The sequence below is a fragment of the Eucyclogobius newberryi genome, unplaced genomic scaffold, assembly GCF_026437365.1.
Source record: "Eucyclogobius newberryi isolate DKJ021-1_F unplaced genomic scaffold, fEucNew1.0.hap1 SCAF_3, whole genome shotgun sequence".
Taxonomy (NCBI): domain Eukaryota; kingdom Metazoa; phylum Chordata; class Actinopteri; order Gobiiformes; family Gobiidae; genus Eucyclogobius; species Eucyclogobius newberryi.
In genome coordinates, this window is record NW_027315945.1 from 10,030,045 (window position 1) to 10,052,783 (window position 22,739).

The 22,739-nt window shown below is 39.9% G+C and overlaps 1 protein-coding gene across 1 annotated transcript; it reads right to left on the reverse strand.

Annotated features, from left to right (window-relative positions):
• Positions 1-3,209: 3,209 nt before the first annotated feature.
• Positions 3,210-22,403, reverse strand: LOC140373993 (uncharacterized). Its single transcript, XM_072460755.1, has 16 exons — positions 22,326-22,403; positions 22,121-22,248; positions 19,492-19,614; positions 19,267-19,416; positions 18,949-19,173; positions 18,719-18,875; positions 18,213-18,321; positions 17,994-18,086; positions 16,486-16,520; positions 16,236-16,378; positions 14,557-14,679; positions 12,814-12,963; positions 8,721-8,945; positions 3,614-3,779; positions 3,428-3,530; positions 3,210-3,309 (listed from the first exon to the last, which is right to left on the reverse strand). Exons 1-16 carry the CDS (start codon positions 22,342-22,344, stop codon positions 3,210-3,212), a joined length of 2,049 nt encoding a protein of 682 aa, XP_072316856.1. The 5' UTR covers positions 22,345-22,403.
• Positions 22,404-22,739: the final 336 nt, after the last annotated feature.

The following is a 22,739-nucleotide window of genomic DNA, read 5'->3' on the forward strand; positions in this document are numbered from 1 at the left end:
CAGGAAGCATTGTGTTTGCCCTAAATAAATAGTTTACATTTTAGGAGGGGAAGTTATACTTGATCCCAAAGAGCTGGCCACTTTTAACAAACTAATGCAAGGTCTAAACTGGGTGGGAGAGCAGGAGATAATGTATACTTATGTTTTACACTAAAAAAGACAAAAAAGTATTTTTTGATAAACCAAAAAGAACAACCAAAGATTGATGGGTAACTGCTGAATGGGTCTGTTTCTTGGGTAGTTTTAGCAGTTCCCTATCAGAGCTAGCGTAGCGCTCAGAGGACTCAGAGGAGCATCAGAGGGTTTCCCTGTGCTTGGTTTATGTTGCATAAGACAGTATTATGTTGAGCTGGAACTGAGAAACTGACATGAGGCAGCGTCTTCAGATGGAAGTCTTTTGACTGTGATCCCCATTTCCCCGCATCTGTCCCCCATCCTCACCCTCTGTGTACATGAAGACTTTACCCATCTACCTCAACTGTGTGCGATGTTGTGTGGCAAAGATTTTCCTTAACCAAAGAAACCATCCTGTCAGGATGTCTGTCTGTCTATCCTATCTTTCTTGTCTGTTCATCCGTCTTTTCTTCTTGCCTTTTACTTCAAACCAAATGTGCTGGAATCAATCTGTTACAGGAGCCAAGGCGGCTCCGGTCCAGCCAAAGTCCAGTATGATAGTGTTCCATTAATTCATGTTCTGTATATAAATAAATCACTCAAGACCAAAAAGAAGGAGGTGACAATCTAAGCAAGGAGGTTCTTGCTGTAATCAACGTTGCCTATTCCTTGTTTTTTTTCTTCTTCTTTTTTCCAAAATCATTACTTGCTGTACAAGAAAAGCTCAAAAATGTATCGCTCATCCAAAAGTTCAGAGGAGACAAAAGCTATTTTTCCACATTTGTAAACCACCCTTCCACCTTTTCTTTCCAAAATGTTTAGTGTAGTTTAAATCCTGTTTGATCCCACTGTTGTAAGTAGGAATTATTGAAATTCATGATAAAAGCTTTAACTGGGAAAGAGCTGAGGGAAAGATTATATTGGACTGAGTCTGACTTTCCTCGGCTTGGACCCGACCCACCATGCTTTATTGTGCCATTCTTGTTCATGTGTTAGACTTACTAATGAATGTGGCTAACCAAACCAAAGGCTTTAAAAAAAGAAACACAACACTTTAAACGTCAATCATGGTGGGACATTTTGTATCAACAACTAAAGAAAATCCCTTTGAATACCTCATGTGAAAATTGTTTGTTGTGATGTTGCACTAAAAAAATAAAAACGACTCATTTGTAACCCAACCTCGTATAGTGTGGACTTTTTTCAGTGCCTCGGGGCAAAGGGGCAGCATGTTCAAGGTTCTAAAGGCCAAACTCCACACCGGTGTCTTGAAAAGGTCACCATTTTGTACTTTTACTCCTTACACATTTGCCATGAACTTTGATTTATTTCGGAAGAATGCCCTCTTATCAGATCAACACTTGACTGGGCATTCTTTAGGCTTCACTTTTTCATATAATGCATTTTACATATCGTTCGGAATCATTTTTAAAGTTTTTATTTAGAAACCTGACTGGGCCACTGTATGTCAGGCACATACATTCACACAGATGTCATGTGTTTTGTTCAAATCTTTGGTATATTGTGTTTTATCACAAAAAAGGAAATCAGACACAAAATACATAGTTGTGTGATTTTTGAGCTTTGAGCGGTGAAAAGATCTGAAAGGTTCTCATGAAGGCATATTCTCTGAACAAGTTACCATCTAATTCAATCGGGGGGATAACTTTTTCCCTAAAACACCTCGACTAAAAAAGCCTCCAATTAAAATGTGCCAATATCATTACCTTTTCATACAGAAAGTTTGATTCCATAACACGATGAAAAATGGTGATATATCCTTAAAAAGGAATAGAATAAAAAATATATTCATTGTGACATCCTTACTTTGTAGTTTTGGGCTCAGTCTAATTTACTCCAATTGCACAGAGGAAAATAGACAGTAGACTGAGCAATTCACAATTCTGTTTGAGGAAAAAATATACACAAAATAATAATATAAATTGTTAAAATGTAGTTAGCGTTTGATCAGAAACATTAGCTCAGCTTCTAATCAGGAGTGTCAACAGATTACACCCTTTAATATTGAAGGCACCTTTCAGATCGCAGCAGTAAAACTCTCCATAACACTTAATGGCGTCCTCAGACTCGCTGCTACATTTATTGACTGCTTGACAAATCAGTCCATTAATAAATTTACTCTCTACAGTGGATGAAAGCTTTGGGAGAAATAAAATGAGCTACCAAGCTCATTTTATTTCTCACGTGAGATGATGTTTCTGAAGGCTCCGACAGCCACGTCAGCAGATGTGCGCCGGACAGAGAGATGTGCGCCGGACAGAGAGATGTGCGCCGGACAGAGAGATGTGCGCCGGACAGAGAGATGTGCGCCGGACACGCCTATTGATTTTGTCGTAGCTTCGGTCGTAACATTTAAAAGCTAAATTGACCAACAGAGCAATTTCCTCTGGAGTCAATAAAAGCGTTTGAGGTCGTTTTATGGCAGATTCACGTCTAGTCGTTCATGTAAAATGCGATGTCCACGTCTGTCACAAGGAAATGCGTTTGGCTGATATTGGTCTGGTCAAACCAAAGGAAGTTGTAATGTAGAGAGTTTTCTCCTGTTATCATTTTCTAATAAAATGCAAATGCAAACATATTGCAAAATAATTTACACAAATGATCCAAAAAACTGTTTAATTTATTATTGCAGAATAAATGTAATACAATAAATAATGTTCTCCTGTCTGCAACTTGCAAACTCATAATAGCATATGGTATAAAAGTCAGTCTTTCCATTTTCTAAATGTCCAAAGTTATCTCGGTTCAGTCATTGACAGTCAACTCCTCGTCCAGCTCCTTGTTACCTTGCTAAGAATGCCACAACATGAGCAGTGTCACTTCTCCACAGACCTGACCTGTAACTTGGCCTGGTTGTGTCGCACACTTGTGGCGATATATATTAAGCTCAATGCGAACACTCCTCCAGAAAAGTTACATAGTGCACCTTTAACTTGAATAGGCTTTGAGCTTTGGCCATCGTCACTTATCAGGCCTGGGACTTGATTTGCAGTCATGTATGTAGGACCAATGAATGCATTATGTAAAGATGAATATATTATAAGCCACAGTAGAAAATGGCACTGGCACGTTGTTTACTTGAGAGGGAATATTCCGAAAGAGGCAATGCCACACATGTTTTTCTTGTTGCGAGCAATCCGAATATACCCTTCTTCTCCCCAAGATGTTCCCCAGCTATAATCAATAATAATATAATTCATTAAAAAAAGCACACGTCATTACTTGCTTTATTTGTGGGCTTCTGCCTCCAATGAATCAATTTGTTCTGTTCTAAGATTACAAGAAGATTCACCTGTTCTTCACCAGCCAGTAGTCCAAATCACCATCAGTGCCATATCCTACAGCCAGAGCCCCATGATCCACTCGCTTCAGGCACGCTGGGTCGTTGAGCACCCCTAGAAGAATAGCCAGAACAGGTTATAGACTATTTCAGATCTATAGAGATTTGTGTTTATGCAGAAACACAAAGCAAACCCACCAGATCTGTAGTACACAAAGCTTCGACATGAAGAATGAACAGCTACTGAGATGGGCCCGACTTTAGCCAGCGCCTGCTTCAGTGCTGACTCGGTGGCGGGTCGTACATATTGGTAGGAAGAGCAGTTAGCCGTCCTGTACGCTGGGTTGTAGCGACAAACACCAGCCTGTGCACAGAAGATGTACATGTTTTCAAAAGACCATAGAAGGACAGAGTTAGTGTCAATTTTTTATTTATTTTTCTTCATTTTACTTATATTTTAGACAGGGAAAACCCAGAATAAATAAGGAAAGTTCTCTTTTTCATGGGTCCCTGCTAAAACACTACACACAATAAACAACAAACACACACAGGATACTTAAATACAAAATAAAACATTCAATAAAATAACCAACACATAAAAACACATTTACAATAGAGAGAGAGAGAGGGAGAGGGAGCGAGAGATTATATATAAGAAGTGCCTCAGCACTACGGGTTATCCTTGACCAGTGCTTTAAAAGGCATACAATTATGTAATTTAAAAGTCTCTGTGTTTTGTTCCACAAGAGCAAAGTTGTTGAAAGTTGTTTTTCCTGTCTCTGTGTTGACACGGTGGGATTGTAAGACAAAAATCTCCTGAGATCTCAAATGGTGAATACAAAATGCAGACTGGAGCTTTGTACACAAACAAAAGGCAGCGCTGTTCTCTTCGTGCATCCAAGGATTGCCATTCTACTTTAGAATATTATTGACAGTGGTGAGTTGTGTCCTTCTCCTGTGATGAACCTTAGAGCTGAACCTTAGAGCTGAACCTTAGAGCTGAACCTCAGAGCTGAACCTTAGAGCTGAACCTTAGAGCTGAACCTTAGAGCTGAACCTAAGAGCTGAACCTCAGAGCTGAACCTCAGAGCTGAACCTCAGAGCTGAACCTAAGAGCTGAACCTCAGAGCTGAACCTTAGAGCTGAACCTAAGAGCTGAACCTAAGAGCTGAACCTAAGAGCTGAACCTCAGAGCTGAACCTTAGAGCAGAACCTTAGAGCTGAACCTCAGAGCTGAACCTCAGAGCTGAACCTCAGAGCTGAACCTCAGAGCTGAACCTCAGAGCTGAACCTTAGAGCTGAACCTCAGAGCTGAACCTTAGAGCTGAACCTCAGAGCTGAACCTCAGAGCTGAACCTTAGAGCTGAACCTCAGAGCTGAACCTCAGAGCTGAACCTCAGAGCTGAACCTCAGAGCTGAACCTTAGAGCTGAACCTCAGAGCTGAACCTCAGAGCTGAACCTTAGAGCTGAACCTTAGAGCTGAACCTTAGAGCTGAACCTCAGAGCTGAACCTAAGAGCTGAACCTCAGAGCTGAACCTTAGAGCTGAACCTAAGAGCTGAACCTAAGAGCTGAACCTTAGAGCTGAACCTCAGAGCTGAACCTCAGAGCTGAACCTCAGAGCTGAACCTCAGAGCTGAACCTTAGAGCTGAACCTCAGAGCTGAACCTCAGAGCTGAACCTTAGAGCTGAACCTCAGAGCTGAACCTCAGAGCTGAACCTCAGAGCTGAACCTCAGAGCTGAACCTTAGAGCTGAACCTCAGAGCTGAACCTCAGAGCTGAACCTTAGAGCTGAACCTCAGAGCTGAACCTCAGAGCTGAACCTCAGAGCTGAACCTCAGAGCTGAACCTTAGAGCTGAACCTTAGAGCTGAACCTTAGAGCTGAATGATAAACTGAGTTCAGAGGTGTTAACACTGTTGCTGTTGAATGCATTTATTTAATATCCCCATGATCTAGAACTGAAAGAAATGTAGCCTGGAACTGTTTTCTACAATTATTTCTAAAGAAGAATGACGGTCTGGCTTTAAGATTATTTGTCAGCTCTTGTGTGTGTTTGTTGAAGGAGACTTTATCATCAATCAGAATAGATGCCCTAGTATTTGTAATGGGGTACTTGTTCAATCCTATTACCATCGAGCGTATGAATAGATATATGTTTTTGTGTCTCTTGAGTGTCTTTTGGAAAACAGCATACAATTCAATTCAATTCAATTTATTTTTGTAACGCCCAATATCACTACAGCAGTTGTCTCGGAGGGCGACAGTGAAAAACAGATAAACGTACATTTTGTTTAATTTGAATTCATTGATAATTTTACATTAACAGTTTTGTTGGATGGAGTGAAAATACTCTTGAATATTTTGAATGACTTGTGCAGCAGAAGGTGCCTTAGCATCATCTGCATACAAGTGGATGCTACTGCAGGGTTCAGAATAAGCGGTATCGCATCGCAAAATGCGACGCAATTTCTCTCAAATGCGATGCATTCGTCATAAAAAAGGGCTTTTGTATCGCAGCTTTTGCGATACAAAAATGTGTGTTCAATTGTGTAACCAAAGCGCCTAAAAGTACTGATCACTCGTCAATCGATCGTCAATAACGGCATGACACATGCAGGGCCGGCCCCAGCACATTTGGTGCCCTAGGCGAGCTACTCCCCTGGCGCCCCCCCCCCAAAAAAAAATCTGCCAAGCAAAAACACATATAACAATTTTCGTTAGATTTATTTGTCAATTCCAAAATAGTGTTTGGATACATAGAAGGGGGTGCAAAAAACTCCGGCCCTGGACACATGTAGGACGCTGTGTTGACATGACGAGTCCCGCTGCTGTCTCAGATCACGAGTCAGAAAGTGGGAGGAGCCAAATGCGGTTTGCGTCAGATTCAGACTTCCGAGGTCAATAGCTCCTAAATGCAAAAGTCTTTGGAGATCATACACAGCCAAAATATTCATATTTACACTGCCAAGTGACACAACCTCGTTTTTAACAATCAGATGCGTATTTTGGGCTCAGTGAATTACACTGATCCGAGTGTGCAGACGGAGCCGAGAGGAGTGCTTAGGGACCGTCATCAAATAGCAAAACGAAAAATGGAATGGAACGTCAAATAGAGCGGTACAATTTTAATAACATAAAATACACCATGATGGAAACACCACAGCAACCTTTATTTTTCCATCAGAAGCTTAATACATATTTTTTGTGAGTGTAAAGACAATTAATATGTAAATGAGACTCCTGCAAATATTCATCTGATTGATGATGATATGGAAGAAAGTTGTAAATAAGGCCATATGACTTTGTGTTGATTAATTTGTTCAACAACTTTGCAAGTTTTCTGTTTTATTTAAAGAAAAAATGTTTAAAAAGTGTTTAAAAGTTAATTTGTTAAGATTTTTTTTTAAATCGAATGTTTACAAATACATTTTGAATAAATAATCGTGTTATATCAATGGAAAATATTGATTGTTAGTCACTTTCGTGTTTTGTTATGCAATTATGAAATTGCGATACAAATTTCGAAAAATTAACGGATTGTTTAGCAGCACCGCTATACAAGTGAAAATCCTTAATCTGAACCCTGTACAGTGTTTTAGATTATGCCCAATTGAGTTTATATAAATTGTAAATAACAGTGGTCCAAGGACAGAACCTTGTGGTACCCCTTTGTTAAGGTAAGAACATTCAGATTGAAAGCCATCAGCAGAAACACCTTGAGCTCTATCTGTGAGGTATTTTTTTTATAATTTGTATCAAACCCAATAGATTCCAGACGATCCAAGAGAATACAGTGATCCACTGAATCAAAGGCCTTTGACAAATCAACAAAAACAGCAGCACATTCTTCATGATCGTCCAATGCAATAGCAATATAATTTATAACTTTAGCAGCAGCTGTGGTAGTACTATGCCCTGGTCTAAATACAGACAGGTAGTTATTTAAAATTTAATATTTGGTTAAGAAAGCTCGCACCTAGTTACTTATTAGCTTCTCCAAGAGTTTTGCTAGGCAGGATAGTTTTGAGATTGGACAGAAATTATTCAAATCATTTTTCTGGCTTCCTGCAAAAGAAGTTACCCATAGTAATGAGATACTTTCAGTTTGAATTGTGAGATTAAAAACATTCTATTAATGGGGAAATGATTCCTTGATATAAGTGCTTCAGCCAGGACTACACTTTTACTCTTCTTTACTCTAAAGGACGTATGGTCCTGAACCGTTTCCCATCTCCACCATTTCTAATGGCCGTGAGTGACAGGCAGTTTAACCAATCAGAGAAATGCATGATCCTTTTGAGGCAAAAACAAACATGGTGGTGGGACAGAGCCGATGGAGGTCTACCGAGAGAAGACCCTGTTTTCTGATGAACAAACCATACATTTTTTAAACTCATTTTTAGGTGATCAGTAACTTTTCTCTGGCACTTTTTTTTGGAGGCGAAAACAACAGACAGCTATCCCTATGTGTAACATTTCCTCTGCTTTCAGCCAATATCTCCTCTCAACATCAACCTTCGCTGTGAGATAGAAAAGAAAATGTCCCCATTTATGAGCACAGTTTGTAGAGAAAGAGGCTCTTTTTTGTGAACTTAAGCACAATTATCTACTCTTCACTCTTATTTCAGAGCATATAAGGACTTTGCTTATAGTTTTGACAAACTTTACAGCTGTAACTTGAGTGAATTTCCGACCTAGTAAAGACGGCTTAATTCCTGTCTCTTTCTTCACAGACATCGCGGGTTTATAGTGAACATTAGAACAGGAAGAATGACCACGCCACCTTCTCGAGGCTGCCGCTGCCTGGATGGATTCAGAGCTGGCCTCCTCCTCCACAAAGCACACGGGCCTGAGGAGAAACATGGCGTCTCATCGGATTATTTCATTGTTGCTCTAAAGAGACATTAACTGCAGACTTAAGAAAGTGTGAGTCTGTGTACTGCCTGAAGCTAAACTTGCTGCTGCTGCTCCACCCACGTAGTCTGGTAGTGTACGTCTGCAAACATGAGTGTGCACCTGATCCCAGTGTTGGACCGTTAAAACAACACCATGTTTTCAATTGTACCAAACCCACAAGCGACCTCTGTGCTGACACTCCTTTCAATGCATTTTTTTCCATCAGTTATAACAAGGAAGACAAAATGTGCTGCTGTGAGTAGGAATGCATCGATACAGACATTTTAGAATGATCCAATGCGATTTCAAACAACACATAAATGTTGTAAATTCATAGATAGACAGAGGCCTAACGCACAGGTCCTTGTTTAATCCTTACACATTTACTCACGTCCTCAGTCCTCACCTTGGCTTGGTAGGGGTAGGACTTCTCTGAGCTTATTCCCTTGTTGGCAATGATGTACTGAAAGGCAAACTGCAGTAAGCCTCCGACGCATCTTTTATTTCCGTATTTGGTTGAGCAGTCCACCAGGTTCTGGGGGCTGAGTTCCTCCAGCTTCCCAGTGGTCTTGGCTAACAGACCCTCCAGGGCCCCCACAGAGCTGAAGGCCCAGCACGCTCCACATTCGCCCTGCGTTGGGATAAAAGAATACCATTATAAACGCGCACTGCAACACACTTCCAGCTCACACTTCCACCTCCAAAACTTAGTACTAGTACTTAAAAATTGAAGAATATAAATGTGGCATAGTTTGTCATGTGTTTGAATACATAGTAAGGGATCATCTCAAAATGGGTTGAAGCTGAAAAGACTTAATTTTTTTCGTCTCTCTCTGGACCCCTCCCCCCCAAAAGACTTTGTCTGGCTTCACATAAAATTTTACGCGTTGTTAAAACTATAGTAGCTTGATAGACCCTGCTCACCTCTAGTGAACATCCCTGAAGATTCTTTGGTAAGTTTATATTTAGAAGTTATGATCTTTCCAAATAATACACCTGTCGCGCATGTTTGTTTACTCAATCCACATGGTCCACGGGCCCTAGGGGCCCTACAGCACATCCCATTCAACCCAAACTGTGAGATGACCACATTGAGATAGTCTCAAGAGGATGAGAGAGTGAGAAACTCATGTTTCTTGTCAAAACCTGTAATTGTCAATTGCCTGAGTTTAGACCTCACACCGTCCTGCTTCTGTGACAGAAGCAGTACACGCGCTTTTGTCTCAGTGAGAATCTCACGTCGTCTGTGATTGGCCGAAACCTCATGTGGGTTTATTTTGTTTCCTTCTTCCGGTCAGTGCGTAGCACGTTACTAGAGCCAAATCTCTTGATCATTTGCTTACCGCAAAAAAGCTTTTCCAACTTTTCTGCACCAGCCACGTTGGCGCGTCGTGCTCCCCGTAGCACCCGCGCACGCACTCGCCGCGCGGCGCACGCACTCGCCGTGCTCCGCGCACGCACTCGCCGCCTAATGTTGATGAATTTTTTAGCATTTCAAAACAATTACTGCCACAACGATGTATTGAAGCTTCAAAGCAACAAAAAGACAAAATGTAGGTTCAACCCCCCCCCCCCCAAGATGAAAAATATTACGTCTTTTCAGCTTCGACCCATTTTGAGATGACCCCTAACATTTATGAAAAATATTACGTCTTTTCAGCTTCGACCCATTTTGAGATGACCCCTAACATTTAAGAGATTACACCTATGGACAGTACTACTTTTACAGATATTTTTATTGAGTGTATGTTTGGTACTTACACAATTATGCCTTAAAGGTGGTATGGAAGATTTTTTTCAGCCAATTTTTAATCATATTTCCTCGTGGCGTGGATAAATCATTAGTCCTGCCACGTATCAATCATAAAACGCACCTACCGCTCACCTGCAGCCGCGTCAGGCTCGTCCCCACGTTTCCGCGTGCCTAAGCGCATGGATCTATCATAATATAGTTCCCTCAGTGTACGGGGCAAAATGAAGACGGAGAAAGACAGTTCGAGCTGACACAGAAGTGGACAGAAATCTACGGGAGACGAGAGATGCGATGCGCTCCGTTGCGCTAATAAACAAACGCACGTGTGTGTTGTATCAGTCCGCACGGGGGAGTGCGCATGCGCACTTCCACCTGCGTTCTCAAATCGCCGAAAAATCGTCCATACCGCCTTTAACTCGTGATTATAACAATTACATTACATACAACACATCTCCTGTTTTTTACCTTGAAATAAACTACTATAATTGCGTTGAGGCCTCTGCAGAGCATAAAGGTGCACTGCGTAACTTTTCGTCCTTCTGGTCTCCTAGGACATGTTACTGCTACGGTCCACAGTATGACATTAAACATACATATCTACGAAATATAAAAGTGGTTCTAATGCTCATAAATCCCTTGAAAAACGTCCATGTATCTTAATTTACCTCCATGGGGACGCAGACGTTTGCTGTACCGGGGGACATTTCAACTGCCATCAAAAAGTAATTTTCAATCTGAAGGTACTGGACTGAGAACTAGAAATGTATACTACCCTGAGCTAAATTGGCCCTGTCTTTGAGACCTGTTAGCCCAGTTTTAGTCCTTCTCACCAATGGCACCCTGGCAGCCTCTTCCTCACAACTTCTTAACTTCATTTTTTTGATTGAGGGCCATGTATTGAACAATAAACTTCTTATGGCAATTTGGGCCGATTCACCGCAGGGCAAACAAAAACTGGTCTGAGGGTCACATTTGGCCCCTGAGTCGTAGTTTTGACACTCCTGGTTTAACTGCTCAATCTCGGGTCGTTTGCCTTCTATTGTTCTCTGCTCGCTTGCCCCTAAAGCTGTTCAGTGCCTGATTGGCATTTGACTTGCTTGATTTCTGCCGCAGTCTAAGAATAGTATTGTAAACAGAGGGGAGATTACTAATCCACCATTTCTGTTCAAAGAGGGATTTTTTCTTTCAAACCATCCGTTCTCTCGGATATAAAATCAATCAAAAATAATCAATCATAAAATCTGCACCTCACTGTCTTCCAATGAGTGGTTGTGGCTTTAAGATGAAGGTGAACTGCCGACTGTAAACTCAGATTGAGTGCCTTCCGTGCTGATACCGTGGACCACTCCTGGACGAATGAGGGATTACAGTGAATCGATCACATCTGCCTACATGCCCCCTAAACAAAGCTGCAAACTATAACTACAAGACTTCACAGAAATGTACCACGCTGACCATCTCCTGCATTTTTGAACCCCACAGAGATCTGACGTGAGCGGCCAACAGGACAGAAGCCGTAAGAACTCCATCTTCACAATGATCGCAGTCAAGTCCCAATCAACTCATTGGAGGAGCTGAGGAGGCCTTGCAGCAGAATCTCCCTTCAGGGATTAATAAAGTGAAATTGAAATGAATTGAATCAAGTGAAATTGTCAGCACCGGGCATATTTTATTTAAAGTGAGCACACGTGTCTTCTGTGCTTCATAAACCTCTGCATGTGCAAACGCTCGGCCTCTGACTTGAGCCGGGTGCTGTGTGCAGTGTTTGGCAGCACTTGAGTGTTCAGCCGCAGACGCACTTGGTCCAGTCGAGGAGACGAGGTTAAAGGACTGCCAGACTCTTTGGGAATTTGTCAATTTCGCTTTTTCATGTTAACACTGAAGCCCGGCCAGAATCAATATGTGTGGGTCTCTGGTTGAATGATACTTGTCTGCACAACACCAGTCAGTAATAAGTATAAGGGCAAAGTCTTGTTTAAAACAGAGAGGAAGAGCCCACGAGAACACGAGGAAACAAATCAACCTGCTGGACAAGTTTCAGCTGCTGTCATACGCTGCTCTACAACAATGACTAAAAAGTATGCTTCACTTAATATGTACAACGCATTGGAATTTCTCTAAATAGCTCTGCTCGGTTTAAAAGGATGTTGTTAAAAGGATATTTAACAAGCATTGCAATTGTGAGATTTATGTTTCACACTCAAATGAATTCACTTATTCATAATGAAATATCTGGAGAGCACTCTGGAGCTTACCTACAACTCACTCCCTTTGAGATATTTTACTGTTACTGGTATCGGAGAGAAGCACTGATCCAGAAGAAATGCTGGATTGGGTCCGTTCAAGGACACTGCTTATACAGGTATCAATATCGTGCATCTCTAATACAATTATTATTATTATTATTTGTTCACTCCATATTTATTTCATATGGATATGGTTTTTTACATTGGATACAACCAGATGCATTGCTTTGGAAGCAGCTTAATGTTAAATGTTCTATACAAAAGTAGATATTTACTAAAGAAAGTTTGCCTTTTAGGTCAGATGGATGATCAATTGCACCTTCCTTTTAATCTGAAATCATGTCATGTACTGCTGCTTGGCAAACATAACCTAAATTAGGCTGCAGAATCAACATTGTTGGTGTTTTTTCTTTCAAATAGACTGGTTGAGCAGGATATACGTATGACAGTACAAGCGATAATAGAATACGTTACAGATTGAAAAGAGGAGAATGTCTCACCTGATCCTTGACTTTGGTCACAAGGCCCTTTTTCCTCCAGTCCAAACTTGATGGTAAGTCCACATCTGCTGAAAAGTGAGGGGATGGCGCCATCTCTAGGTCACTGGGAACCTTCAGACTGGCATACAGATTACTGACTTCCTCTTCAGACTGCAAAGGACATTTATAGAGTAGAATTTGTATCTACTAATGTATTTCGTAATTGTTTAGTAATGTTTTTGTTTAATTATTGGTTTGTTTTCTATTCTTATTTTTTTCCACATACTTTTTATTTTTTACCGCGTTAAGGGTCCACAATCACATTAGACTCCATACACTAAATCAGGGGTCACCAACCTTTTTAGGGTCCAGGGCAACTTCATGAGCACAGACTTGGTGGAGAGCTTCCTGTTCAACTAGCCTAAATGGGTTTGTGATGACATTCGTAACCAAATGACATAACTATTAAACTGTGAGTAACTATTTTATAAATGTGCATGAGGGGGGCATTTATGTGTATTTATCACCTCAGTCTTAAATCATATTTTAAACCAGTGAGTGATAAGATAAAAAAAAAAAAAACGGTTTAAAGGAATATCAGGAAATAAAATAGCTTTTATTAAATGTGGCACCAGATCATTCAATGACTGAATTCATGTGATCAAAATACAAGGTGCAGAGCAAATATAAGAAAAATAGTCTTCATTGAAATTTGAGGATTTAATCTTTTCAACAGGTTCTCCTCCTGTGGCTTGGTTTAGTCCTGGTTTAGTCCTGTGTGAGTCCTGGTTTGGGTTAGTCCTGGTTCAGTCCTGTGTGAGTCCTGGTTTGGGTTAGACCTGGTTCAGTCCTGTGTGAGTCCTGGTTCGGGTTAGTCCTGGTTCAGTCCTGTGTGAGTCCTGGTTTGGGTTAGACCTGGTTCAGTCCTGTGTGAGTCCTGGTTCGGGTTAGTCCTGGTTCAGTCCTGTGTGAGTCCTGGTTTGGGTTAGACCTGGTTCAGTCCTGTGTGAGTCCTGGTTCGGGTTAGTCCTGGTTCAGTCCTGTGTGAGTCCTGGTTTGGGTTAGACCTGGTTCAGTCCTGTGTGAGTCCTGGTTTGGGTTAGACCTGGTTCAGTCCTGTGTGAGTCCTGGTTTGGGTTAGTCCTGGTTCAGTCCTGTGTGAGTCCTGGTTTGGGTTAGTCCTGGTTCAGTCCTGTGTGAGTCCTGGTTTGGGTTAGTCCTGGTTCAGTTCTTTGAGTCCTGGTTTGGGTCAGACCTGTTTAAAAAATGTTTGGATTGGATTTTGTCCTGAGTCCTAATTTAAAATAAACTAAAAAAACGAATAAACTAAACTAATAAAAGCAAGTATTTGAAAATGATATTTCCTATACATTTAAAGGAGGATTATGGAGGCAACTGACATGGGTGTGTCCAATCAGAGATGTGATTTGATGAGAATCAAAGAAAAACTCTCTTATAGATGTTTCTCTGTCATGGTTCAACTTCAGAGTGAGAGACCTGTCTAAATGTTTCTGGAACATGTTCTTTACTCATGGTTCCAAATTGGCAACAGGCCCTTTAAGTTTGCCTTGTTTATAATCTGTGCACTTCTGGCATTTGAGCTTGTTAGGGAAAAAGTCAAGTTCTGTATTTTAATGTCTGTTTGTGTCTGTAATGTCTCATTTTGTGTGAGTCCACTTTAAAGATTTCGTGAACACATGAAACAAAATCAAGTGCATAATGAGTTTTTCTTTTTTAAATGTATTTGTGTGCGTAATGAGTTACCAGGTCTCCCAAGTGGTTCATAGCCACAGTGTAGGTGTGAAGGCTCATCGACGCCTCCAGATTATGGATGTTGATGTACAGCAGGTTTTTCTCCCATAATTCCCTGCGGTTCGCCTCCTCCACCTAAACACAGAATTGGACAGTTATTCATTCAAATATATTACAAAGTAGATCACAAAATTGAGTGCTAATATAGTATCGGTGAATATGCAGTGCAGCTGCTGTTACTAAGTCCCACTGAGAGTCAAAAGTTTAAAGGAGACCTAATATGCAAAATCACTTTTAGAAGCTTATAATCATATTATAATTGTTCCCCCTGCTCCTTTAACCACTCAAAGTTGTATTTAGATTCATGCATTGTTATTCGAGATGCCATTGCCGTCAGTCCAGGTATTCACTGCTCTTTACTTCCTTCCTTCTGCAGTTTTATTTTCTATGTGATACATATAGGATGACGTAGTCACGTAGAAATGAGGACACATGGCACACAAAAGCGCAGCAGTATTCAACCCGGATGTAAGCAGACTTGTTTTTTCAATAAGTTTGTTTTAGATCAATATTGTGATTCAAATGTCTTCGCCACAACATAAGGATCCACGAATGTCGTAGAGTAGAACTATGTAGCAGACTCAGGCACAACAAGTGTCATGTTTTATCTTCATTTTCATTATTTACAATGTGGATTCTCACCGATTGGCTTGTCCAGACTTTTTTCACTCGGGGTTCACAGGTGTGGCACCAGGCCCAAGTCTTTAAGGTGCTAATGTTCTTTTTCATTCATTTTACAGATAAATGTAATATTTTTATTGATAATAATTTCCAATAATTTGATTTATAAATATGAATGTATATTCAAAATGTTGAGCAATATTGTCAAATTAAACAAATTAGTTTTTACCCTCAATATACAGCCTGAGACACTCTCAGTGGGGCGTTAATTTAAAACAGGTTTTATGTCTTCAAACAGCCACACTCTGGCCCAAAAGAACCTGACAAGTCACAGCATGTCAGGAGACTGAGGCCAAGGCCATGTCAGCCAGTGCAATGGATTTCACACATTTTGGGCCAGGAAAAGTAACCTTAAATTACTCGAGCTAGTAACTGTAATCTCATTACTCAGTTTTAAAGAGTATAGTAATTCCTTTGTAACTAGTTACAGCCCAACACACTGGTGAGGTCAACTGAAAACAGAACAAAGGCAGTACACGGCGCCTGTGAGCTGGGCAAATGATAGCAAGTATATCAATCTACATATCTAAATCAATAGCTGTACCATTTTTCTCCCCTCATATTTACCAATCAAAAATGATTTTATAATAATAATTTTAAAAATGATCAAAACAAATTAACAAATGAATTCCTCCAAAGTAAATGTTGTACTCACACATCATTTAAAGTAGTCTTTTTTGTTCGCTTAATTTGATTGCTTTGGGGTGAACAATATTATGAAAATACATGTTCAATTCTAATTTGATTTTAAATTTGTATGAAGATTCAATTCACATGTTCACTGTTCAAGCGCATTAACATTCAAGTGAAGAACGAAATATACTGCAAACCAACACAAAAACCTCCTCTGTGTCTTGTGTCCATGCACTTCTGATACAATGTGCTGTGTCATAAACCTTCACGTTCTGTCGGACCGGTTGGTAAACACATATAACACAGTCGGTACAAACCTGAGTCTGGTACTTCTTCTGGTGAGTCTTCTTCCACAGCTCCCAGTGCTGGTCCAGTCTGGAGTCAAACTCAGCCCGAACCGTGGCACAGAGAAGAGCCAGCAGCCAGACTCCCACCACACCTGCACAGTCAGGCATGTTTACTGGACCAAGAAACAAACACAACTAATAAAATACTTGACATTTGGCAGGCATTTTTAACAGTTTTTTTAGCCTAATTTTAATAATAGCTAAACGTTTTATTTTCTACCACGCATGGCCCAAACGTGGGAATAAAATATAAACCTGCACATTACAGACAAAATGAAAAAAAAAAAAAAAAAAGTTCAACAAATATGATGTGTTAATAGGCTTTAAATAGTTTAATAAGCTCTCACCTTTCGCCGTTGAACTCATATCTCACTCATAAACCTGAGTCTTAACGTGAACTTCCCCCTTTGATGAAGCCGCGCGCGCTGGCTGTCACGTGCTGAGGCTCGCGCTGAAGACGTGACGCACGTGCTCTACGCTCATTTGCTGTCAAGTAAACAGGTGCCCAAGTGAAGTGAGTGGGGAAAACAGGGAACACATACACAACATGTTAACCACTGTTTTAACATTATTTATTTATATTATACTTCCGCGATTTTAACGAGCAGAAGTTTAAGAAGCTCTTCCTCAGTTGTTGTAGTTTCAGGATGTATTTTACTGGTCAATAGCCGCACTAACTGCAGCAACATTGGCCGAAAGGGGCATTTTCATCCATTCTAATGCATAGTAATGTAAGTAATCTGTGTTTCCCATTGATTCCGGTTTGACTTCGATGGCACAAGACGTGTCTTCTGTATGATTGTGTCTCATCATTTACGGAAATGTCACTTACAAACAACAACAACACAAGGACAACTCAAAAAAGTAGCTGTAGTTTCATGTCAAGTCCTCTACGTGACCTTAAAGCCCGTTTTTTTCCCCTGCAGTTTGTCAAATAATATTTGTATTGCTTTGCGTATTGTATTTAAATACATCTCTGATCTGCAAAAACACTAGCCTTTTATGTACATGTTTGGTTTGGATTTAGAAACCAGTGAGGAGCAAGATTATTATTACGAGGAACTTATTATTATCAGTAACGTAATCATCAATGTGGTTGGTATCGCGAATAGAGAATAGTTTTAGTATTGTGACAACACTACAACAATCACAACCAAAATGCAAAACATTTTCAGACTTCTATCTTTTTAAATACCCAGTTGTAGTATACAAATTATTATGTATATATAATTATTTGATATATTATATATACATAAAAATGAAAACAACTGTCTTCTGCAATTTGTCCACCAGGGGTCTGTCTTGGACATGATTTCATGATTAAATGCTTTTAATATTATTTCTATTTGACCATAAATGGAAATTGGGGATTATGTAAATACAAAATACAAAAATTTAACCGCAGAAATAATAATAAATCCAACAAACAGTAAAGCATTCAGAGATTGTAACTTGCACCTTTATTGAAAATTATGGCAAAGACATGTAAGAATTCAGCCAGCTGTAAATGCACTTACAATTCTGACTCTAGTGTCAGAAGGAGCAGCAACAGTTCACATTCTCACACAAGTAGACTGTAATTGTATTATTATGGTCTATTGATTCCTATTTATTTGACCTGATACATTAATTTGACAACACAATTATATGAAACTGTAATTAACGAAAGAAGATGAATTGTTCTGAAGAGATATGGAAACAGAATGATCACGTTGTTTTGGTGTTTACTGAGGGAAGACTGAGTACAATGAGATGCCGCACATTTGATTCTTGTTACGAGCCATCCGGATGTAGCCATTTTCTCCCCAATTTTCTCCCCAACTACAAAAAGAAAAGAGATTAGTAAACAATACCCATCTACCATTACTTACTGTAATATTGAATACTGAACAACAATAATATTTGCCAATACTTTACTACTTGAATTTAAAAAAAAACCTGTCTCACCTGTTTTTCACCAGCCAGTAATCGAGTCCAGTGATGTCATCGGTGCCATAACCTACAAGCAGCACTGCATGGTTTAATTCCTGCCCACAATATGGATTGTAGTAAACACCTACAAATAAAGGGAAAACACATGACGTTTACCTAAAAGGCTATGAACTGGTATTTCTCTGAAACTGAACAAACAAATCTATACCATAAATTATACCTTATCTTAAACACCAACATTAACTAACCAGTCACTTTAAATCTGATTTAATGTGGAAGGATGTCTCCATAAAATGATGGAGGCCGTTAGCCAGTGTAATCCATAAATTAGACGCACTGTTGTAATGACAGTAGGGTTCAAAACGTGGGGGAAAAGTAGCGGCTTAAAGTCCAAAAAGTACGGTATTGAGTATTCTGTAGCTAAAAAGACAAATGTTCTTCCCAACACTGCTCACCCTTATGTGCTGTAATGACAAAATGCTAACACATTTCTGCAAATATAAACACACAACATGACTTACCAGATCTATACTGACTAATGTCACTCGCATCAATGGCAATGGAGATTGGCCCAATAGAAGCAGAAGCTTGTTTAAGAATCTGTTCATCCTTGTTCACAAAGTAATATGATGAACAGTTAGCAGTTCGGAATTTAGGGTTGTAATGACAGGTTTCCTCCTAGAGGCCACAATAATCACAGTATTAGGTCAAATCTCTTAATCATTTCTTCGTTGGCACAGTGAGTCCTTACCATGCCCTCATAAGGGTAAGAAGCCAGTGAATCAATTCCTGGATTGTCAATGACATACTGCAAGGCTTGATGAGGCCATCCACCATTACAGCCATCATTTGCATATGGGCCAGAACAGTCCACCAGGTTCTGGGGGCTGAGGTCCACCAGGTTCCCTGTGGTCTTGGCTAACAGACCCTCCAGGGCCCCCACAGTGCTAAAGGCCCAGCATGATCCACAACTGCCCTATTAAATCAATATGTTATAAATCTGGACCTTCTATTTTTACATGAAATATGTTTTTTACAAAGGATTTAAAAATAAGTGAGTGCCCTCTACCTGGTTTTTCACACTAGTCACTAAGCCAGATTCCCTCCAGTCCACACTGGCTGGTACATCCTCGTTTGTTGCTTGGAGAGGGGTAGGTGTCATTTTGAAGTTTTTGGGAAGCTTCAGAGGAGCATATATCTTCAGCATTTCTTCCTTAGTCTGTGGCAACAAAACAAATACTATGTTCAACTGATGAGGCTGTGGCAAATAAAAAGCGCAGTGACAGGGAGTTACCAGGTCAGACAGGTGACTGATGCCCATAGTGTAGGTGTGAAGGCCCATCGATGCCTCCAGGTTGTGAATGTTGATTTGCATCAGGTTTTTCTCCCACAATGCTCTGCGACCCATCTCTTCCACCTAAACACACATAAGATCAAAACGTTCAGAAAGTAAAGTAACTCAATACTACATTACTACTTCCATTTAAATGCTAAATTCAGAAAAGACAATGTTAACAAATTGGTGGAGGAAGAAACCCAAACAATTTCAGTAGATACAAATAATATATTTAAAATATCAGATATTTCTTTCTGTAATCGGTCATATCTTTTGTATATTTTGTCATTGATTAGACTAGAATGAAAAGTCTGCCAGCCAGAGGAAATATTGTGTCCTTGGTCAAGACACTTCACCCACATGGAGTGCATGAGTGGCAGGTGGTGGTCGGAAGGGCCGATGGCGCAGCGCGGCATCTTGGCTTGCGTCAGTCTGCCCCAGGGCAGCTGTGGGTACACTAATGGCTTACCACCACTGAATGAATAGCCTATTGTAAACAGCTTTGAGTGTCATTAAAGACGCTATATAAATCCAGTCATTAGTTAGTAAGAAAACATCGAAGCACAGCATGACTCCAGCTCAGAATGTGTCTTTTTGTTTTGTTGTCTCTACTCCAGATGAACGTCTCTTCATCTGCCTGGATGAACGTCTTGATGAACTGGATGAACCACTCTCTCTCCTCCTGAGTGGTTCTGGCTTCAGTCCATCTGCAAATGGAAGCGTGTCCTGGACCATCTCCAGCCTGTCCCTCTGTGGGAGTAGGATCTGTCCTACTGTGGTTCTCCATGAGGTTTCTACTTTCTTCCAAAGAGTTTTGTGGTTTTTCCTTGTCGAGGAGGAGGCGCTAAGGACATTTGTTAATTTACTATGAACATTGTTTAATTTGTTTTCACTGTCACACTACGAGGCAACTGCTGTTCTGATTTTGGTCATTACAGAAATAGATTTAATTGAATTGAACAATTGTAGTTTTAAAAATGTTTATGATGCCCATCAAAATATCTTATTTGGTTTAAAGAGTTATTATTACTTGTAATTCAGCACCAGGTGACTAACTGCTGACATGGGTGAGTTGGCAGATTTTATCTTGCTTGATTTATCAACTTTATTTGACTACAACACACAACAATACATTCTTAGCTGATAGAGTAGGTGGACATTAGAGGGACTGCGCCTTAGTTGTGTGTGCTCATTCTTGCAACTCATTTTAAAAAATAAGGTGCGCCTCAGGGCTCAGTGCTGGGGCTGTTGCTTTTTAATTTTTTTATAAATTATTGTGCCACTTTAATGGACTAATCAAATAATTTCTAACCCTAAAGAACTCATTATAGGGGTCGAGCCAAATATGCACCTTCCCGATGAACTGGATATATTATGTGCCTGAACCAGCTCTCATCATTCTCCCTGGTTGTTGTTTATCAAGACGTCTTAAGATTTTCAAAGTAGAGAAGAAATGTAATGTTGTCTTTGCTTTGGCCTGTGGTCTATATTGATGTGTCTTATTGAGCGTCTGCGTGATGTCACGCAGGCACTATATGTTCTTGTATTGTGAATTTTTTTAATTTATTATATTTTCCATGATTTTCATTTAGCCAGTTTCAACTCCTTAACGCTTCAACCGATTTCAACATGTTATACCTCATTACGATCGCTTTCGCACTAGTACGTGTGCTATTACTTTTGACATTTGAACAACTTGTACTTTTTGCAGAATTTTCTAAAGTGTTAGTACTTTTTCCCCATTTAAATGAATTTGGGCATTATGAGTGTCTGCGGAATTCTTTAGGCTTTATTCTTTTCTTTAGGCTTTATTCTTTAGAATTTTGTGACGGAGCCAGTCGAGCGAGAGAGAGAGAGAGAGAGAGAGAGAGAGAGAGAGAGAGAGAGAGAGAGAGAGAGAGAGAGAGAGAGAGAGAGAGAGAGAGAGAGAGGGAGGGAGAGACACTCCAGCAATGGCAGATGCAGATTTTCTAGTTTATTTATTTGTCTTATTCAGTTTAATTTCCATGAATTTACAAATTATTTACAACTTTTTATACTAATTGATTACTGGATGTATTTTTTTGTTTTTTCCTTTAATGTATTTCCATACTTATCTTCACATACACACTTCACATAGACACATACACCATTACATCCATTTTGAAGTGATTGTTTTGCATTAGACAACAGTGTGAAATGTGGGAGCCAGAGTAATTGGGGTTGAGCTCACATTGCTGTTTCTGTAACCTAACCCATATGACACAAGGCAGCATCTTCAATACAACAAGTATATCTGCTCTACATAGCTGTACACAATAACAAAATATGTGTATCTAAAGTAGATATTGTCAGATTTGAGATTTGGGTGGCAATTAAATTGTTTGTTATGCTCATGTCCAAAACTCTAAATTGTGAAAAAGTCTGCTTAATATTTAGTTCATACTTGACATCTAAAACGCAAGTAAATATCAGTAGAAAACCAGCTAACCAACTGACTTTGCAGGATTTCCAGTTGAAGTCATTACTGTTCTTTCCTTGAATGAGATGTTTCTCTGTCAGTGTGTTAAGGAAATGAACCGTTGTGGATCAGCGTGTCCTTACACACCTCATTTTGGTATTTCTTTTGGTGAGTCTTCTTCCACCGATCCCAGTGTATGTCCAGTCTGAAGTCAAACTCAGCCCAAACTGTGGCACAAAGAACAGCCAGCAGCAGCCAGCCTCCCACCAACACACCTGCACAGAGAGGATATATATTCTGTGAATATTCAGTTTCTGTAGCTATAAAAATGCGTCATTAGCATCAAACTTACCTGCTCTTGTGGTATTCATGCTGGCAGTATTAATCAGCCTCACAATTTAGCTGTTTTTATTGAAGTCGTGGCGGTCACGTGATCCAAGTTAAGGCTGCAGGTGAAAGGTAAGGGTCATAGGCAACACAGAACCTATCAGAGACTGCACTGTGAATACACACCTAAATAAATAAAGGTAGATTTCATTTGAGATTAGTCACTGGTTAAATGCAAAAGTGTTGGCACATGTTCAGTTCTTGGCAATAAAACGATTCAATCAAAGTAAATTCAATCAAAAACTATTGTAACGCCAACAGAATGGATTGCAAAAGAAGGTGAGAGCTGGGGATGTAATTGTGACGCATATTCATTTTATTTAATCAAGATGTGGGACAAGGCAATGTATATTAAAATAATAATGCTTAGCTTTACTGG